Source organism: Colobus angolensis, unplaced genomic scaffold (genome assembly GCF_000951035.1).
Source record: "Colobus angolensis palliatus isolate OR3802 unplaced genomic scaffold, Cang.pa_1.0 Scaffold26, whole genome shotgun sequence".
In the NCBI taxonomy this organism is placed as follows: domain Eukaryota; kingdom Metazoa; phylum Chordata; class Mammalia; order Primates; family Cercopithecidae; genus Colobus; species Colobus angolensis.
Window position 1 is genome coordinate 2038191 of NW_012115821.1, and position 19567 is coordinate 2057757.

General features: G+C 38.2%; 1 protein-coding gene across 10 annotated transcripts in view; it reads right to left on the minus strand.

The window, feature by feature from the left end:
- Positions 1–19567, minus strand: part of MITF (microphthalmia-associated transcription factor) — a 221003-nt gene that overhangs the window by 23853 nt on the left and 177583 nt on the right. For 6 of the 10 annotated variants that reach the window (XM_011947145.1, XM_011947144.1, XM_011947149.1 and 3 more), the window contains exons 3-5: positions 6032–6259; positions 4898–4981; positions 2736–2831 (exon numbers count right to left, since the gene is read on the minus strand). In XM_011947145.1, the coding sequence (XP_011802535.1) occupies positions 2736–2831; positions 4898–4981; positions 6032–6259 (408 nt within the window). Of the gene's footprint in view, positions 1–2735; positions 2832–4897; positions 4982–6031; positions 6260–7317; positions 7476–19567 lie in introns of those variants that run through there. The other 4 variants (XM_011947151.1, XM_011947150.1, XM_011947153.1 and 1 more) reach the window with 2 other exon arrangements.

Sequence of the window (19567 nt, forward strand, 5' to 3'; positions counted from 1 at the left end):
GTCTTCCTCTGTTGCCCAGGCTAAAGGACAGTGGCATGATCATGATTCATTGCATCCTTGAACTCTTGGGCTCAAGTGGTCCTCCCATCTCAGCCTCCTGAGTAGCTAGGACTACAGGTATGTACTACTACCCCACTCAGCTAATTTTTTCTATTTTTTATAGAGACGGGTTCTCTCTATGTTGCCCAGGCTGATCTCCAACTCCTGGTCTCAAGTGATCCTCCTGCTTCGGCCTCCCAAAGTGCTGGGATTACAGGCGTGAGCCATGGGCCCAGCCAGGTATTCATTCTAAAGGACAGAAGCATATATGGGGTCATGACAACTGTCTTCAGAAGGGCTGGTATGTGAAAAAGTTCTCCATGAAGCAAACTGGGACCCATGCTGCAATTTACAGCGTTATTTACTGTGAGGGATATTGTGAGATAAATATGTCTCACAGATAGCTAACATAGAGCTTGACACATTATAGGGGCTCAATGAAGATCAGCTGAATACACAAATACTATCAATATTATTTGATATTATAATTAATAAGCTATACTTAATAATTTAGAATACAACTTATGTTTCCAATGCTAAATACTATAGATACTTTATCAAGTGAGTTAACCACATGATATAGGTATATTTAACAGCCCCATTTTACAGATGGGGAAACGTAGGGTTTCAGGAAGCTAAATAACATTCAAGGTCACAGAGGAAATGGCAGATTCAGGATGTGACCCCAGATCTGGTCAGAAATCTCTAAATCCTAACCATTGTGCTTTGCTATTTCCCTAGTGAGCTAGTACAGATCCTTTTTTGGAGGCTTCCAAGAAGCTGGATGGCTTGATTTTTTTGTGGAGAATATGAAGGAGATGCAAGAGAAGGTCAGGCCAGGCGTAGTGGTGCACGCCTATAATCCCAGCTACCTGAGGGAGGAAGATCACTTGAGCCCAGGAGCTCAAGATCAGCCTGGGCAACAAAATGAAATCCTGTATAAACAAACAAACAAACAAACCAGAGAAGGCAAATGCATTGAGTACTAGGTTAGACCAAATGACATCAAAGGTCTTTGCCATTATAAAAAAAATCAATGATTTTACAGAATCATATCAATTCTACAGCCCACTTGAGTGTGCCCAGGGACCCATTTGACACCACTAGCAAAATGACCACTCTCATGGCAAAGTTCTTTTGAGATGACTCGGCCATTGCTAATTAATGCTGCTAGAGCAGTATAACGTAAATACATGTCTTTGGGTATATTTATAAATTCCCCAGGGCATGCTTCCCCAAGTGTTTTGCTCATGTTCGTCCTAAGATTCTGACTGCTAGACAAGTGTAGTTGGCTTCATGGGATGCACAAACTTGTAAGCAGAAAGGTTCCACAAAAGCCAACCAAGGATTCCAAGAGGTTGGGATAGTTCGGCAAGGAAACTTTTACCAAAATGGCAGAACACCTGGTTCTTCCAAAATCAGGGTGTGGGTTTAAATGGGTGGAAAGTAGACAAACTCCAGATATCACAGAAGAAGCCTGAGGTTTCAAGGGAAGTCCTCACCCCACTTGAGTTCAAGGCAGTGAACTTGAAGAACTGGACTGAGATGGATTTTAAAAAAAAAAAAGAAAAGCGCTATTATAAGACTTAATTTTCTGAGGATTCTGGTGTAACTAAGTAAGCGCTATTTTGTCCCCTGGCCAAGGGAATTTACTATTGGAAGTTAGTCATATCTTTAAAAACTTTCATTATGGTAAAAAACACATACGATAAAATTTGCCATCTTAACCAGTTTTAAGTGTATGGTTCAGTAGTGTTATGTATGTTCACATTGTTGTCAAATAGATCTCCAGAATTTTTCATCTTGCAAATCTGAAACTCCATACTCATTGAACAACTCCCCTTTTCCCTTTCCCCTCAATAAATATTGGTCTTAAAACACTAGTTATTAAGAATATGATAGTCTCATAGCATTGCTCTCAGAGAAAACAGAAAAGGATTGGAGAAGGCATTCAAAGACCTGCCAAGCAGGCCTGGCTCTGATCCACCCAAGCTATGTAATCTTGCATAAGACCGTCTAACCTAGTTACAGTTTAAAACTGAGGGCAAGGATACCATCCGAACTTGACTCACAGAATAATTGCAAGGACTAAATAAGATCTGCAATAAGACTTTGGTGAAACAGTAACATAAGGCTAAAATGTAAGGAATGAAGGAAAATAAACAATATAGGCAAGTCTCTAAATTACAGAGAAAAACAAGTAACATATAATAGCAAACAGGACCACTTGTTTACGAACTGAAGGTGGAATAAATTTTGCTGTTGGATAAGGGTAACCTCAATGTCCCTCTGTCACCTAAGAATATGAAAAATCCTTCTTGAAAAACTGCACAACCCTTTTCAGGCTAACTAGAGCACCATTGCGAATAGTGCAGTTCATAATGGTTCCCTTGGCTGCAGTGTACTGGGTTGGGCATTAGATGTCAAGGGAACTGGAAGGGATAATGTCCTATCAAAACTGCTCTTGGACTCCAGGGAATGTAGAGTTTTACCATGGGCTTATTCATAAACTCATAAAAACTTCTTAATTTCTGATGTCAAAGTCACTTATTTGTGATCCTGAGATAATTCTCCATTTTACTATTAATACATTTCATCAGTGAACCAGTTACAAAGATACAATAAAAGTTTAAGAAAAAAGAAGAGAACCCTAGAAACACCTCAAGATTTTCTACTTCAAAAAAGGTTACCAATACCGTATTCGCCATTTGCAAAGCAGGATCCATCAAGCCCAAGATTTCCTCATTATAACTTGATTCTAGGCTAATGATGTCATCGATTACATCATCCATCTATAGGAAAAAGGGCACAGAAGAGAGACAAAAATAAATAAAACTATGCAACATAACCTAAAAAGAGACTCATGGTCTTTCTTTACCCAAAGCAATAATGGTCTTTAGTTAGATTCTAAGAAGTAACTGTCTTCTTTCCACTAAAATAAAATAGTATTGAATGCCATTAACACTAATAGGTGATGAGAATAATACTTGTAGCCAGCATTTAATGAGTGATTATGAGTTGCCAAGCACTGGGTTCAAGGATTTTCATAGGCTAAGTTTTTGCCCTAACGAAAACCCTATCATGGCAGGTACTATTATTACAGCAATTTTCCAGGTGAAATAAATGAGAAGCAGCTCACCCAAAGTCACACACTGAAGAAAGACTGGAGCCACGATTTAACCCATGCTTTCACAACTATGCTAAACTGTCTGCCCTAAACAGGAAAGATGTACCAGAGCACTTCATCTTGAATGACAGCTGTCATTCTACTTCCTTTTTTCCCCCCAAAGACGATGGCCCATACCCTTTTCTTGCAGAAGGAAAACACAGATGGTAATTCTGCCCTTTGGTTCCACAGGGAAGTGTGGACATTGTGTCTCGCAGGCCACTGGCTATCCCTGCACCCATCTTACAGTGACTTGTAAAATAAGTTTCTCCTTGTACAGCTGCCAGTGTGCTTGGTACTCCTCAAGGAGTACACCAGGCCGAGGTTATCATTACAGTCATGGAGCTGACATTCCCACTAGATCAATTTTATTTCTGAAGTACCAAAATATCAGTTATGATAATAAACAACAGTGATTACATGTGCATTGCAGCAGTTGCAAAGATAAGTCTGTGAAAACATTTCTTCATGAACACCTTATATATTTGAGCTAGTTGGTATGTCTGTGCTTGGGTCTTAACAGTACTTCATAGTTACACAATGAAATCACAGAACTAACAGGGATGTGCTTCTATCTCTTTTGCCACTTCCATTAAAGAGGAGAGACTCCAACATTCATGGGTTTGAGTTGGAATCCCAGTTCTCCTACTTTCTAGATTGGGGCAAAGCCTCCAGTCTTTTAAAGCCTCAGTTTCTCAATCTATAAAATGGGGGTTAATAAAATTTACTGTCTTACGGATTCTTGTATGATTTCGGGACAAACTGTACGGAATGTTCAAAGTACCAGGAATATAGTAAACACTCAAAAAAAGGAGTCTTATTAAGTGAACCCTAAGAAGAAAATAATTGGCCAGTTTTGAATAACTACTATCCACTGTTTGTTAGGTTCCATCTCTATTGACATTACTTTTATTTGTTTTGATTGTCTTTAAGAGATGATTTTCTAATTGAGTTGGTAAATATGCAAATAGGTTAGGAAACTTATGAACAAAGTTTCCTCGCCATTTTTAATTTTGTTCTTAGAAAAATAAAATTAGTGGGCTTGATGCAATAGCATTTTTAAAATAATTTTTTTCTCTTACGACAAAAGTAATGCAAGTTGATGACAGGAAATATAGAAAGGCAAAAAATTTTGTTGCCTATTGTTCTCTCCTATATCTATATACATGCATAGATATATAGATAGATATAGCATAATTTATGTATCCATTAAATAGGATGTAATAGAAGAAACTTTAGTTACCTGGGAAAACATCCATTACATATTATTAAATTAATATAGTTTCAAAATATATGCTCCATGAGATTCCATTTAGGAAACAATATCTAGATTATACACACACATCTTGGTTTTACTAATACAAAAATTGCTAACCTACAAATTTGTATAACATACATTGATTATGTTCAATTATATATTTCGTATCTTATTTATTAAAATTTATGTACTTCAAGAAGTTTTTAATCTTCGGAGCAACTTAGGGGAAAACCATATTTTAGTTTATTCTTCCTTGTCATTATTTAATCATGAGATACTATGAAGAAAATGGCACTGTTCATAGCTTTCTCTATTAAAAAAAAAATCAATGGGGGAAAAAAAAATCCTTAAGTTTTCAGGACGGTGTGATCCACCACAAATATAGATTCTAATTACAAAGTGTTACATCCTCAGGCTGCCAAGTCATTCAGTACCTGCATACAGGATGCTCGTGAATGTGTGTTCATGCCTGGGCACTCGCTCTCCGCCCTGTTTTGCTCTTCAAACTTATAAAATCCCTGCAAAAACACAAGCAAAAATAGCCTATAACTTGGATTTGCAAATGACTTTTTAAATGACCTGTTCACACAAAGCTGATGGCACAGCAACAAGATGAACTAAGCTTTCAAACAAAGTGGAATCTGACCAAGAGATGAAATAATAAAGGAAGAACTTGTGTCAAATCATCTTACTAGATGACAAATTTGGGTACAGAAAAATAAAGCAGTTGGTTTGGGCAAAGGGGCAAAGATTTTAGTCCCTCTAGAAATTAAAATCAATCCAACTTTAGAAAAGTTGCCTCTGAATTTGCATAAACACTTCATAGTACATAGTACAGTAAATCCCACTGAGATGAAGCTCATCATCTCGTAATTCGGAAATAATGAGCATTAAATCACAGCTCTCAGGCATTCGTATGCTCCAAATTTTGATGCACCAATTAGCTTGAAGGTAGTTTGAGTCTTGTCTCCAATCCAGCCTTTACCAAAGCAGATTTAATGGGCAGCAGCAATTTTATTATTGAAACAGAATGTATCCAGCAATTAAACCTTTGCGTTTCCGTTAAAGTCTCATGTGCTATATGATTCAAATTCATTCATGCACATTCCATGCTTTTTCCCCCCAACTCAGGGAGAAATAAAAATAATATTCCAGACATTCACAACAAGCGGAACTTCTAAACCGCCTGTCCCACACCTCTTCTATTTTTGCTTTTCCTTTTCCACCTCCCCTTCTCCTCTCTCTTCATTTTCACTGCTTCATAAATTGAAAGGCATGGAAGAGAAGAAAGCACTCAGCTAAGGAAGAAGAAGCAAGTGGCAAAAGTGTCCTCGCCTCCACATTTCACTTGGAGAGGGCCAGGTCTCCCGTCATGTGCCGTACACCCAATAACCCAGTGACGGGGACAAGAGGCTGGAATGCCACAGCCACAATGGTGAATCGGGGACAAAGGCTGGTAAATGTGACCACAAGGACAAACTAGAGTCCACAGTTAAGTGTGGGAATCATATTCAACAGACAAGTTATTTAGCATAAGAAAACAGGAGAGGAGAGGAGACATAAATTACCTCTTTTTCACAGTTGGAGTTAAGCGTAAGCATAGCCATGGGGCTGTTGGGTGCGCTGCTCCCCGGCACCGGTGGCATGACATGATCGCCAGGCTGGTTTGGACATGGCAAGCTCAGGACTTGGTTGGCATGTTTATTTGCTAAAGTGGTAGAAAGGTACTGCTTTACCTGCTGCCGTTGGGCTTGCTGTATGTGGTACTTGGTGGGGTTTTCGAGGTGGGTCTGCACCTGAACATAGCCATGGAGGGAAAAGAAGACAGCGCTGTTATTTGTGAGTTTCAGATGGCTCTTCTTTCAGGCACAAACATGAAACTGACCAGTCCACCAACAGAATAAATTAGTAAGCCTTTGTTATGTACCAGGCACTGTGCTAACGGATTTTGATATTACTGAAGTTTAAAGTCTAACTCGTAGGATTTGGGGTAATACTTTGCCCTATTTTGTTTCCCTGCTAATTAACTATACATCTCTTTCAAACCTTGTATCCTTCTTCTCATATCTGATAATTAAAAGTTTGAAATTATCTTAGGGCAAAAACTTCCCCAACACACATGAAAAGGTTTATTAAGAACAAAACAAAAATGTAGAAGGGGCAAAACTCAGTTTGTTTCACTTTCCTTGGCAAACAGAACGGCTTTCTTTTTAAAACACACACACACACACACACACACACACACACACACCCCTCCTTAAGAACCAACTGTGTAAAATGGCTGTAGAAAATAAATAGAAATCTTCCAGTGATTAAATCAACCAGTTGTGGATTAATTCTGCCACTTTCATTTGGACATGATTATTCAACATTTTAATTAAGAAAAAACTCAACATAAAAAGCAATTCTACATTAAGTAGTTTCTTTCAAATGCATAACACTTACACGTATGTGTTTTAAAAGACATGACTATTAACAAGCCAACAGGATGTTTTTTCTGCTTTCCTACAGACAGTAATTCAGAATGAGAAATACTTTTCCCCAAAAAACAACATTATTCAATTTTAAGTCACTTTTTTCCTGATAAAGACAATTTAATCTTATGAGCAATGAACAGGAGCTGATGAAGACAGTTTAGCTACACACTAGGCAAAAAAAAAGAAAAAAAAAAGAATCCTACTAGTATTTACTTTGTTCAAAACTACATTGGATTACTTCTTATGGCATCAAACAATAAACAGCATTAAAAGAGCAGATTCATTGAAAACAGTGTGTCTATTACAAAAAAAAGTGGATTAAATCAATTTATTACATTATATTTCAAAGACTGAATATGAGTCAGAATACAGCTCACCTGATAGTGATTATATTCTAGCATTTCCAGCATAATAACGTTTTAGGTGGCCCCAATCCAATGAGAGATGGTAGATTATCCCTCCCTCTACTTTCTGTAATTCCAGTTTGAAGACGGACTGGCATAGAGAAGGCACTATAAACAAGGTATCCCGAGACACCACCGGAAACTTTATCACAGAAGCCCTGCTTATAATAACCTAAGCTAATTAGTTATGCACGTAAAAAAAAAAGTTCACACAAGGGCCTTTTTTTTTTGGAAGCCCTACGAGTTTGCTCTTAAATGTTGATATCAATTTTTCCCCCTGGCTTGACGTCATGCTTTTTTTCATAAATATAAAAGAACCTTTTTAAGTGAAGAGCTATCAAAGTCAAACACCCTGTCAGATCAAGTCCAATTCACTATTCATCTTTAGTTCCAGTAGTATTAATAGACAATGGTATTTCTCTTTCAGCAATAGGTTAAGAGCAGGATGCCCCTTTGGAGGAGGCATCATCTAAAAGCTACTATTACATGAGACTTTTCCAATGGCCGAATAACTGCCACTTCCGACTGCAGGATGACTATCTTTTAGTATAGAAAAGAAGAGACTCTGGGCTGAATGTTCAAGTTCAACAGCCTCTTCTTGCATACTGGTTTTAATATGCACCTTATTCTTAGCCACGTAGATTTGTAACCTGCCTATTGACCTCACATCAGGAAGATCGGGAACTATCCTAAATAGAACACAGCACACACAGAAGTGGATGTATATTTATGTGGATAATAAGAACTAAATATCTCCCCTATTTAACTCTCAAATGAAAAAGCATGAGCCTTTTTTGCCAAGAATTTTTAAATATTATTCTTAAGACTACAGAAGAATGAGTTATCATACACACAACTGATACATTTACATATTTATTCCTTTATTCATTCATTATTGACTGTTATGTGCTAAACACTGTACAAAGCATAGAATATACATTGTGAACAAACAGATATAATTTCCAGCTTTATGAAACTTATATTCTGGGGTGAGGCAAAAAAAGAAAAGAGGCAAGCAAATATATACCTATAAATTGTGATAAATGCTTAATATCTACTGTTGACAAATGTTAAGCATAAAAATTTGAAATTCAATAATGTCTGAATGCCCAGGATAACACAGTCCATTAGGTTGACAATCTCAAATTATTTCAAATGACTGATTTAACATGTACACAGAGGTTCACAGAGACTTTGTTTTAATAAAGGGTCCAGACGTGATAATGATGAGGATAATAGACATTACTAAAATAAACATAAAATGAGGGCAATGAGTGGAATGTGCTTATTTCACTATTACACTTAAAAAGAAAAGAGATTCATGTTTAACAATAAATGTTAATTTAGTGGCAGATCCTAATTCTTTAATGAATCCGAATATTATGCTTTGGTAAAGAAAGAAGCAATTTGCTTTCTAGGTGGCACTGTCAGTGAGGTCTTTATTACATCCAGGTTTGGGTAAGCAGAATGGGATATATTTGGCTCTTTTACTGTTAATAACTCTTTATTTTTAGGTTGAAAGCAGATGGCCTATAAACACTATGCAGTAGACAGAACATCTCCAGTTGTTTCCAACCCAAACACCTCAAACAGGCAACATAAATGAGGAACATGAGCTACGAGGAAGGTAATAAGGAGTAGTGAGGTCTGTGGCAAACCAGAGGACACACATCTACCTAGCAGGAACAGTGGATAAAAGCTGCAGCTGATTGTGGACATGTGGGAATACGAGTCCAGCCTAGCTCAATCTCCAAATTTTTCAAGGGTAGCTGGCAATCCAAACTTCTTTTTTAAGTAAAATCCTTCAGGTTTAAAAATCTGATGCTCAACTGTTTTGTGTTTCACAGAGTACTAGAAAATAATCTCTATTTTACACTGTCTATAAGGATAATCTTCATATTTACATTCCCTTGGAGATAGCCTAGGTTATGAGAAGTTAGTGTCCAAATCCAGCCTTTTCCTGGTGCTTCTTTGAAAGACAATGTGCCTGACAACACAGTCAGCAGAGTTATTAACTTGAAACCTGGGTTCAAATTCTATCTTTGCAACTTACTACCCGTGTACCTTCTGCAAATCATTAACTTCTCCAGGTCCTCATCTCCTAGCATATTGAATGGGAATGACAGTAGAGCTCGCCTCATATGTGTGTTTTCTGCATTAAATGAGATCATGTTTCTAACGGCCTTAGCACAATATCTAAAATAGCAATTCTCAAATATTTTTGTCTTAGGATCCTTTTACACTCTTTAAATTTACTGTATTTACATAGATTATATCTATCAATATTTAGCATATTAGAAATTAAAATTGAGAAATTTTGAAAACACACGATTATACATTAGTACATATCTCACAGGATGTCACAACAATGACATCTCAACACGACATGTAGCCTTTGGAAAACTCTACTGTATACTGGTGAAATCAGAGTGAAAAAGGAAAACAATACCTTAGTGTTATTCTGAAATAGTCCAGATCTAGCAGAACCCCTGCAAGGGTCTTAGATACAACCAGGGCCTTCGGATCACACTTGGAGAACCCCAATCTAGAATGTGGTTGGCATTCTAGCATCATCACTGCACCAGCAATGTCACTCCCCACTGTGGACAGGTGGTGTGTGACATAGCCTCTATATGTCCACTTCCCTCCCCGAGAAGATGCTGGAAAAAGCTACTAACCCTGCCCGAACTCCCTCATAGCATTATTATGAGGCTCTATAGTCCTTTGACAATTTAAAGAGCCATATAAATGGCTCTTTATATGGAAAATTATTTTCTGTCTTCAGTCATCCTTATTGATAGCTTTTTAGTTAATAACTTTGCTTTCATTAATTTTTAAATAGCCAATCAAACAAGTATGCAAATAAGAACATACATGTAGCATTAAAGAGGATAGAAACATCTTTATGATTTCCTGATAATATCTGCAGGTTTTTGACCTTCCAGATGACTAACCACATTAAGGAATTCAGACAGCAAAAGTTGAGTACTGCGGAACATCTGAAGTACAGACCATAAAATAAAGCTAGAATACTTTACCATAAAATATTATTTATTGATACAACTTATATTTCATATAAATTATGCTAGCTATCTGAGTTAAAGGGCAAACACCCAAAGGCTTTGCAACTTTTATTCATTGTTAGCGCTCCTATCATTTCACCCATTTCCTTTCTTCATTCAGATCTTAAATTGATAGCAAGAGAATCGGAATGGATCACCTCCTAACTGTCACACTTCAGCTTTACCACTTCCTGGGTAACATTGACAGGTTATTTTCCATCAGTTTCATTCTAAAGAGATCCTGGAGCACATCACATGTCAGTTTAAGATGGTGGCTGTAGATACTCCCATCTTGGCTGACAACAGAATTTACTGGGGAAGAAATATCCCTATCTAGATATCCACTGTTCTTCTATTCTCTCTACTATTTGTAAACCAGAATTCGAGTAAAAGTGAGTGTAGATTCTCTTAATCCTTTTAGTTTGCTTATTTATTTTATTTTTAGAGATAGGGTTTTGCTATGTTGCCCAGGCTGGAGTGCAGTGGCTATTCACAGGTGCAATCATGGCACACTACAGCCTTGAACTCCTGGGCTCATGGAATCTTCCCACCTCAGCCTCCTGAGTAGCTAGGACATGCTTCTACACTCGAATGGCTTTATATATTTTTTTTAAATAATTCAACACAATGTTCAGATTTATCACTTATGTTTAGAGAGATAATTTGTTCTTTTGCTCAATCAGTTTAAAGAAAACTAAAGGGATTATCCTTTAATCAATTGTTATCTACCACCACACTACTATTCTTTTCATACTGTTTTTAAAATGGCAATTCATAGAGAAAGTCAGTTATGTAATCATATTTCCTGAAAAAACTGGTAAAACAGAGAAAGCTTTCTTAAATAACTAGGATAGTCTTGCATAGGGTCACATCTGATTAAGTGTCGAGGTTCTTTTCAGTCCCACAATTACATTACCACAAAAGAAAACAAAAGCCCAGAACACATGTCCTTGGACATATAATCTTGTTCACTGTACAATCTGTACAAAGGTGTCCTTAACAAAAAGTAAAAACAACAAGGGTATGAATCCTGACCTAAAGGAGAAGAATCAAAATCAGATGCAAATGCAAAGCAAAAGAGTCTTAAATAAAGAAAGGCTCGAAATGGCTATGGTTGACAAACCCAGTGCTTTTTCTCTACAACAGGAGTCTGTCTACCCCTCAGCCTAACTCGGTCTGCTGCCTGTATGGTCTATAAAGTAAGAATGGATTTTACATTTTTAAATAGTTGAAAAAAATGAAAAGAAGAATATTTCATGACACATGAAAATTATATAAAATTCAGATTTCAATGTGGATAAAGTTGTATCGGAACACAGCCACACCCATTAGTTTACACGTTGTCCAGGGCGGCGTCTTTGCTGCAATAGCAGATGTGACAAGTAGCAACAGAGTCTGTGGGGCCCCCAAGGCCTAAAATATCTATGCTGTGACTTTTTATGGAAAATGCTGACCCCTGCTCTCTAGGAAAGTTTCACCAAACTAGAATTGAGCTTTCCTACTCAATAGAAGTTTTAGCAGATTTGAAGGAAAGAATGGGGTGATTTTAATAAAGAGAAATAGTATAGGTATACATAATTTTACAGTTGCTTTTTCAACTACTGTCTTAACTGGATAAGCATCTTTGTAAGAATACAGGATATGCTTAATTACCCCCTCTTTTAAAGCTACAGAAACAGAAACTGAGAGGAAAACTAAACAACTTGCCAGGGTTAGAAACCAGAGCCACGTCTCCATTATTCTGTGCATAGAGGTGAATTAGAGAAGCACCCTCTGCTGTGGGTCAGTTCTGATCTAGGGTTTTAACTGAATAAGAAGGGAAGATAAAACTGTGTAAATCCAGAGGTGTATTCACATATCCCAGCTGTGCACAAATAAATATATATAAATTTATATCGCATATTTATGGGTCTGTATACTTTCACACTACTTCCTGTCTTATTACTTTGCAGGCTTCTGAATTCAAAGAATTGAGCCGTAAATACGTATAAACGAAAAGGATAACAAATGTATGTTTCTGAAAATTTAATGTTAAAATAGAATAGACTAAACTAGCCCTACCGAAAATTCCCAGCAAGTCTTTTATCCTTAGCTAATGACGTATAAAACAGCATGCTTATTATAAACCACAAGATGGGCATACTTTGATTTTAGGACAAACGATATTTAGTAGCCTCAGAAAGAAAAGATGTTATCATGAGAAAATCCCTAATATATGCATTATTTTTTTCTCCCTCAGGCTAAAATAAGCTAAAGACCATGATAATAAAAAGAACATGTGGTTTTATCTCAGCCAAATAGAAGTAGGAGGGACTTAGGAGTGGTAGCCATCTGCCTACAGAGTATTGATAATCGGAGAATAAAACACGACTTTCAGAATCAAATTCCTATGGGAAAAGAAGCAGCAAGACCAATACCCTTAACCCATCACTCACTTTAAGAGAAAACCACTTCTCTTAAATGAAGGTCTCAGAAGACATTATAAGTGAATATGTTACATTAAATAGCAGGATGTATTAAAATATAAAGAACAGAATTGGTGCTCATTCTCTCAAACTTGTCTACCATGTACCAGATGCCATGCATTTTATATGGACTCCTAGCTTATGTCAATTCAAAGTAAAAGTAAGAAAGATATGTGGAATAACCATATAAAATAAAATAAAAGTAAAAAGGATATGTGGATAATCACATAAAATACTCTTGAAAGTCTCGACACACAGTTGAAACAACTATTGAAACAACTATTGAAGAGATTTGATTTTGATTCTTTTAACTTCTTACTTTGAGTTGTTCCCATCTGAGAGAGTATACTCAATTGTCCTCTTGCCATTCACAGAAAATTAAATACAGGATTGGGAGCAAACGTTAATGTGTATACAAATCACTTGAGGATCTTGTTAAATGTAGAGTGTGATGCCACAGGTCTGGGCTAGAGCCCAAGATTCTGAATTTCTAACAAGCTGCCAGGGGATGCTGACCCAGTCAGTCCAGGGAACATGCTACATCCCAAGCAGCAAGGCTTTAATATGTTCTCAACTGGACTGCTGCCTTCATCAAAAGTTGTATGTTCACCATTCAATCAACAAACATTGCTTCAGCACCAATAAGATGCCAGGCAACTATGCAAATCTTACACAGTGTGTTTAGGTAAGGGCCTCACAGAGTATGACACTGACGCCCAGGCCTGAAGTTGGTGAGATGAGCCAGGCAGATTGGCAGGAACAGCATCCCAGCCAAGAACACAGTCCTCAGGTGTGAACAAGTCTTGGTTGTTCAAAGAACAGCAAGGAGGCTCTTAATACACGTTATTTACTTGGCTTTCAATTTACCACACTTGTCTGGTTTTTCTCTCACCTTCTTCTTTTCTTCTCACTCTCCTTAGCTAGCTTTCTCCTCTTTTCCCCCCTAAATGTCAGGGTGCCTCAAGGATCAGAGCTTGATGTCATCTATCTACACTCACAGCCCTGGTGATCGAACCCAGTCACATGGATTTAAGCAGCCCAGAACAGAGGTCTCTGAGAACCAGACTCATCTCAACTGGCCTATGAGACGGCACCATTTGGAGGACTGCAGACGTCTCAAGCTCAGCATGTTCATTCACTCTTCCAAATCAGCTCCTCCCATGGTCTTCTGCATCTTCACAGTTGGCAACTCCATTTTTTTCTATTAGGTTGAAACATAGGAAATTGCCATTTTTGGGGGGTAGGTCAAAAAATGGTCTTCCTCTGGCTTAACCTAGTTGCTTATTCTACAAACCATGGTTGGTCATCTTTGACTCCTTTCTTTCATACCCTGTATCCAACCCACCAAGAAGTACTGTTTCCATCTTCAAAAAATATCCAGAATTTGATGGATTTTCACGCTCTACTGTTACCATCTGATCCAAGCCACCATCTCTTCAAACTTAGATGACAGAAAGTTTCCTGACTCTTCTACCTGCTTCTGTCTTGGCACTCTGATGGTGTATTTTCAATACAATGAAAGGGGGATCTTGCGATATTGTCAGATCAAGTCATTTCTCTATAGAAACTAAACCAAAACAAACAAACAAAAAGAAAAACCCCACCTCTGTAATGGTTCCCTACTTATCTCTGAGAAAAAAAAAAACCAAAGTATTTGCAATGGCCTAGAAGTCCCTATATCAATGCTATTCACAGTGCTTATTAGAAAGGCACATTCCAGGGCCCCAAACGAGAGCTAATGAATCAGAATCTCTGAGTATGGTGTTCAGAAATCCACACTAGCTTGTTAGTTCTCCAGGTAGATTCTACAGACCCCTGTCCACTGTGCCTACTTTTCCCACTCCACCCCACCCCAGGAGCATTATCTCATTGACCTTGTCTCCTATAACTATCCTAAGGACATATTCACATATCCAGCCCACACCCTACCAGTGCTCCTGATCCTCCCTCCTCTGCTCTGCTTTGTCCAGAACACAGCTTGGCACACAGTGGGCACTCAGCAAGTATTTGGTACATCAGTGAAGCAGTGCAGAGCCAGTGTGGCTGGCATGCATGGATAAGGGGCAGAACCGAAGAACAAGGGGCCACACTGTGTAGGCAGGGGTTGTATGCTAGGAGTCTGACCACCTCTGGAAACGTCCTAAGGAAATGGAGTGTGACAGTCCCTCAGTCTTCCTAAGTTAGAAAGCTCTAGAGGAACTAAGTCTTCAGGTCAGGCAGTTGAGTCACAGCTTGCCACCCTACTTCACATGATAAAGCTTCCTTTTCTACCAGGGGCTGCCCGAAGACTGCCAATTCTTACAGCTCTCATCTAGCAGTAGAACAAGCCAGTAGGGCCCTGTGGGCCTCAGATGCCTGGCCAGAAGCCTGAGATTTGCTTTCACCTCTAGCTGTAGACCCCTTGATAAGTCACAGTTATTCCAAGGTCCCCAAGCTGGCAGTCCATGGACACAAATCACAGACAAATCTCTTCACATAGACAGAATTTAGTGTTCTATGAATTTGTCACCAACGATGAAAAATTGAGAGTTTTCAAATCAAAATTTGGTTTCTGGTTCCTCAAACCAGAGTTTGGATTTCTCTTTTCTGGTTGATAAATCAGAAGATCTAGTGATATCAAACTGCACTCCTATTGGGCCAGCAACTTATCAGAGTTGAAAAGCAACAGAGTTGAGAAGTAGCTTCTCCTTTTCAATGAGCACTTACTCTACATTTTGTAACACTCCCATCACTCTTTATTCTAACACTGACAACCAGCCTGCTTTATTCATCAATCCATCTGATTCCTGAAGACTTTTAAATCTGCAAACTCCTACCTTACCCATTCACACTTCATATGCCTGAACATGGTTCCAAATCTGACAGAATGATGGTGGCACAAGTGTGTTCAGAAAGCTACATTAAATGAACAATCTCATATGAGAAAATAAAATAAATTGGTAGAACTGTAAAAAATAAAATAAATGGATATAAACTTTAAAAAGATACATATATGCCCATGCAGCAATGGCTCTTTTCAAGAACTTTTCTAAGGAGATGATCAGATATGGGACAAAGATTTAGGTACACAGACATCTATTAGAGCATTATCTCTAACAGAAGTAGGTGGACTACTGCCTAGGGCATGCTGCCCGTTTTTGTCAACAAAGTTTTATGGGAAAACGGCCATGCTTTCATATATGTATAGTTTATGGCTGCTTTCAAGCTATAACAGTATAAGAGCATAGTTGAGTAATGGACCTGATGGCTCCCAAAGTCTAAAACACTCTGGTTTTTTATAGATAAAGTTTGCCAGCCATTAATTTCTAACAAAAAATTGAAAACAAGTATCTAATAATAGGCCATGGATCAAATTAACTATAAAGGAGCCATACAGTTCAGGAGCCAGATAATGCTTTGCTTTGGGGATGATCTGTGCACTGCCTGCTCTCTCCCAGCATCCCTAACCTATACCCATTATATGCCAAGTAACACAGCACGTCCCACTCCAGTATGACAACCAAAACTGGCTCCAGACATTGCTAAATGCCTTCTGGGAACAAAACAGCCCTCAGTTGAGAACCACTACATATAAACGGATCTTGTGCAGTCATTACAATCCATTTTATCCAACAATTTTTTGTTTATTTCTTGTCTAGTACACTACATTGAATTTCATACATCAAATTTATTTATTTATTTTGTACTTTCAAGTTCTGAGATGCATGTGCAGAACGTGCAGGTTTGTTACATAGGTATACACGTGCCATGGTGGTTTGCTGTACCCGTCAACCTGTCATCTAGGTTTAAGCCCCCTATGCATTAGATATTTGTCCTAATGCTCTCCCTCCCCTTGTCTCCTACCGCTCAACAGGCCCCGGTGTGTGATGTTTCCCTCCCTGTGTCCATGTGTTCTCACTGTTCAACTCCTACGTGTGAGTGGGAACATGTGGTGGTTGGTTTTCTGTTACTGTGTTAATCTAACAGTATTTAATGAGAGGGAAAGTTCATTAATGTAAATGGGAACATAAAGCAGGTTAAAAACACTATATATACTGCTATCCAAAATTGATTTTTAAATGCTATTTCTATATATGCAAAGCCAAAAAAAACTAATGACAAATTATTCAGTCGAGTCTCAACAACGACTATTCCCAAGCAATAAATTCTCAGTGCTTATTATTTTATTATTTTTCATAACGAACATGACACTGATTTTGTAATTTAAACAAGCTAGACATTCCATGAGAATGAAAGCCTACAGATCTAGACAAATAAAAATATACTCAGGCAGAATTCCTCTACTGAAAATTTTGCAAAAACAAATAAACCCATGAAGTGGTTACACAATGGTGAAATACATATGCCTTGTTTCAACTTTTTCTTGAACTGTTTGATCAGATAGAGAGGACTTCGTTTTTTCTGAGATTTCTGGTCTAACATTCAAGCTTATACAGTTTGCATTTGTATAATATTTGACACATTTTTATAGTTTTATAAAGGGCCACAATTACGTGGTCAATAGTGCCTTTATAATGGCCCATTGTCAGGACCATCCAGATCCCCCCTCCTCATGGGAGCTGCCAGTGCAGCATTCCACACGCTAGAACTTTTCCACGTGCCCCAGTTTAGCCCTGCCTCAGAATCGCAGACGTCTTTTTGTTGTAGCATTTCCCCCCTCAAATGCCCCCATTGTTTGCAGTTTATCGGGTATTAGAGATAATTACAGCACAGGCAGAACAACTCCTTCTCATAAGTACAGACACTCTTAAGAAACTGGCAGTGGTCAAGTTTGTCAGAGATGAAAACATTGCCTTGGGCCTAAGCAAAAGGTCAGAAAGCCCCTAGGCAGAGACAAGAGCTGCTGAATGCTACTGGTTTGAAGGTCAAGCCCATACGAGCTAAAAACTGTCAAAAAGCAGCCACCTCATAATAACACAACTTCAGGATCTATATCATGAGACTGAGGGTCCATCTGGTTTTTGAGAAACTGCATTGTCTTGGGAAATTCTTAAAACTTGCCTTATAGATTATGTTATGATGAAATTCAAGATTGGAATTAACCTCACCAACAACAGCAGCAGCTCAGGAGTGCTTTCCATGCACTGCGCTGAGAGCTTTCCATGCAGGTTTAATGTAACCATTCCCACTTAACAAACCATTCATTCATTCATTCAACCAGGATTTACTCAGCACTCGTCTAGGTGTTACAGACTGAGCAGCAACTAAAGCACAGGCCCTGATCCCATGAAGATCATATTTAAGGTGGGGAAGCAGAGACAAACACAGAGTCATAAACCAACAAAGGAATAAGCATCTTATACAACGAGATGTGCAATGCAGACAATAAAAGAGAAAAAAAGGCCATTGCAACAAAGCTATTCTGGAGGCAACATGTTGAGCGGAACCCCAATGATGAGAAGCCAGCTATGGTGAGGTACAGAAGAGATTAGATACTGAAGTAGAAAGCAGTCCAGTATATCCGATGAATAAGAACGAGATCAACAACCACAGACCCAGTACTGTTGGAGTACCGACAAGGTCAGTGAGTGCCCTGAAGAGGATGACTGAGTCAGACGTTGTAGGGCTTTGCAGGCCATTGAAAGGAATTTGATTTTTATTCTCTACTACTTGTAAGAAGCCATTCAGATGTTTTCATAGAGAATCAACATGATCTGATGAACACTTTAAAAATGCCCTTGGCTTCTTCTTGGCTTGCACCAAGTCTAACTTAAAAACAGCACAAACATTATGAGACTTTCTTATATAATGCTCTGAAATGCCTCACACCACCATGAAGAAGTTGTTATAAATGGTGCACACAGCTATAAAAATACTCCACATATGCCTGCTTGGGACACATAGCTAAGAATATGACCCACTGTCAGAGTACAATGGAGAGAGGTGGTTTAGTATTGTTAAACATCTGAACGGAATTTCAAATAGATCTGAGTTCAAGTCCTGGGCAAGTTGCTTAAATGCTTTGCACTTCAATTTCCTCTTTACAAAATGGGCTCATGGATCCTACCTACCCAATAGTTGCTGGAGATGCTGATAAGCTTAAGTGATGAGATGCATGAAAAGTACTCGGCACATAGTAAATGCCCAATAAAGAATGTTCTCTATAACTGTTAGCCTTGGAATTTTTGCTTTCACATCCAAGTGGATTAGTGTTAAATCATATAGCTCACATTCTCAAAAAAAACATAAAGCCACCAAGAAGGAGAGGAGAGGACCTTAAAAGGTGAAGGAAATATTCAGCCCCTTTCCTGTATCCTTTTGTCTTTTTCTCTTTAGCTAACTCAGACATCACAGATGGATTGTGAGAGTAAGAGATAAAGGGGAAAAACAAGAATGTTAGAGCTGGGACACCTGCAGGCCACAGTCTCATACAGAAGGCTTTCGTGACATCTTTCCTCTCATACTTCCAAATGAGCTGGCTCAGTCAATGGTTCTTTAACTGGGTTTTAGGGAAACTGTAAATTCCTGAAAATTGTATGCAAACTTTTGACTGTACAGTTTTCTGGAGAGAAGTTGAACAAACTACGAGAGATATTTAAAGATGAAATTATGTCTAGGATTTGCAAGTTAGAGGGAGGTATCCGTGAAGCAGGATGAGCCGAGTCAATAACTGTCAAAGCTGGGTGATGAGTTACACGAAGGGTTCATTCTATTATTCACTCTGCTTTCGTATACATTTAAGACAACCTGTACACA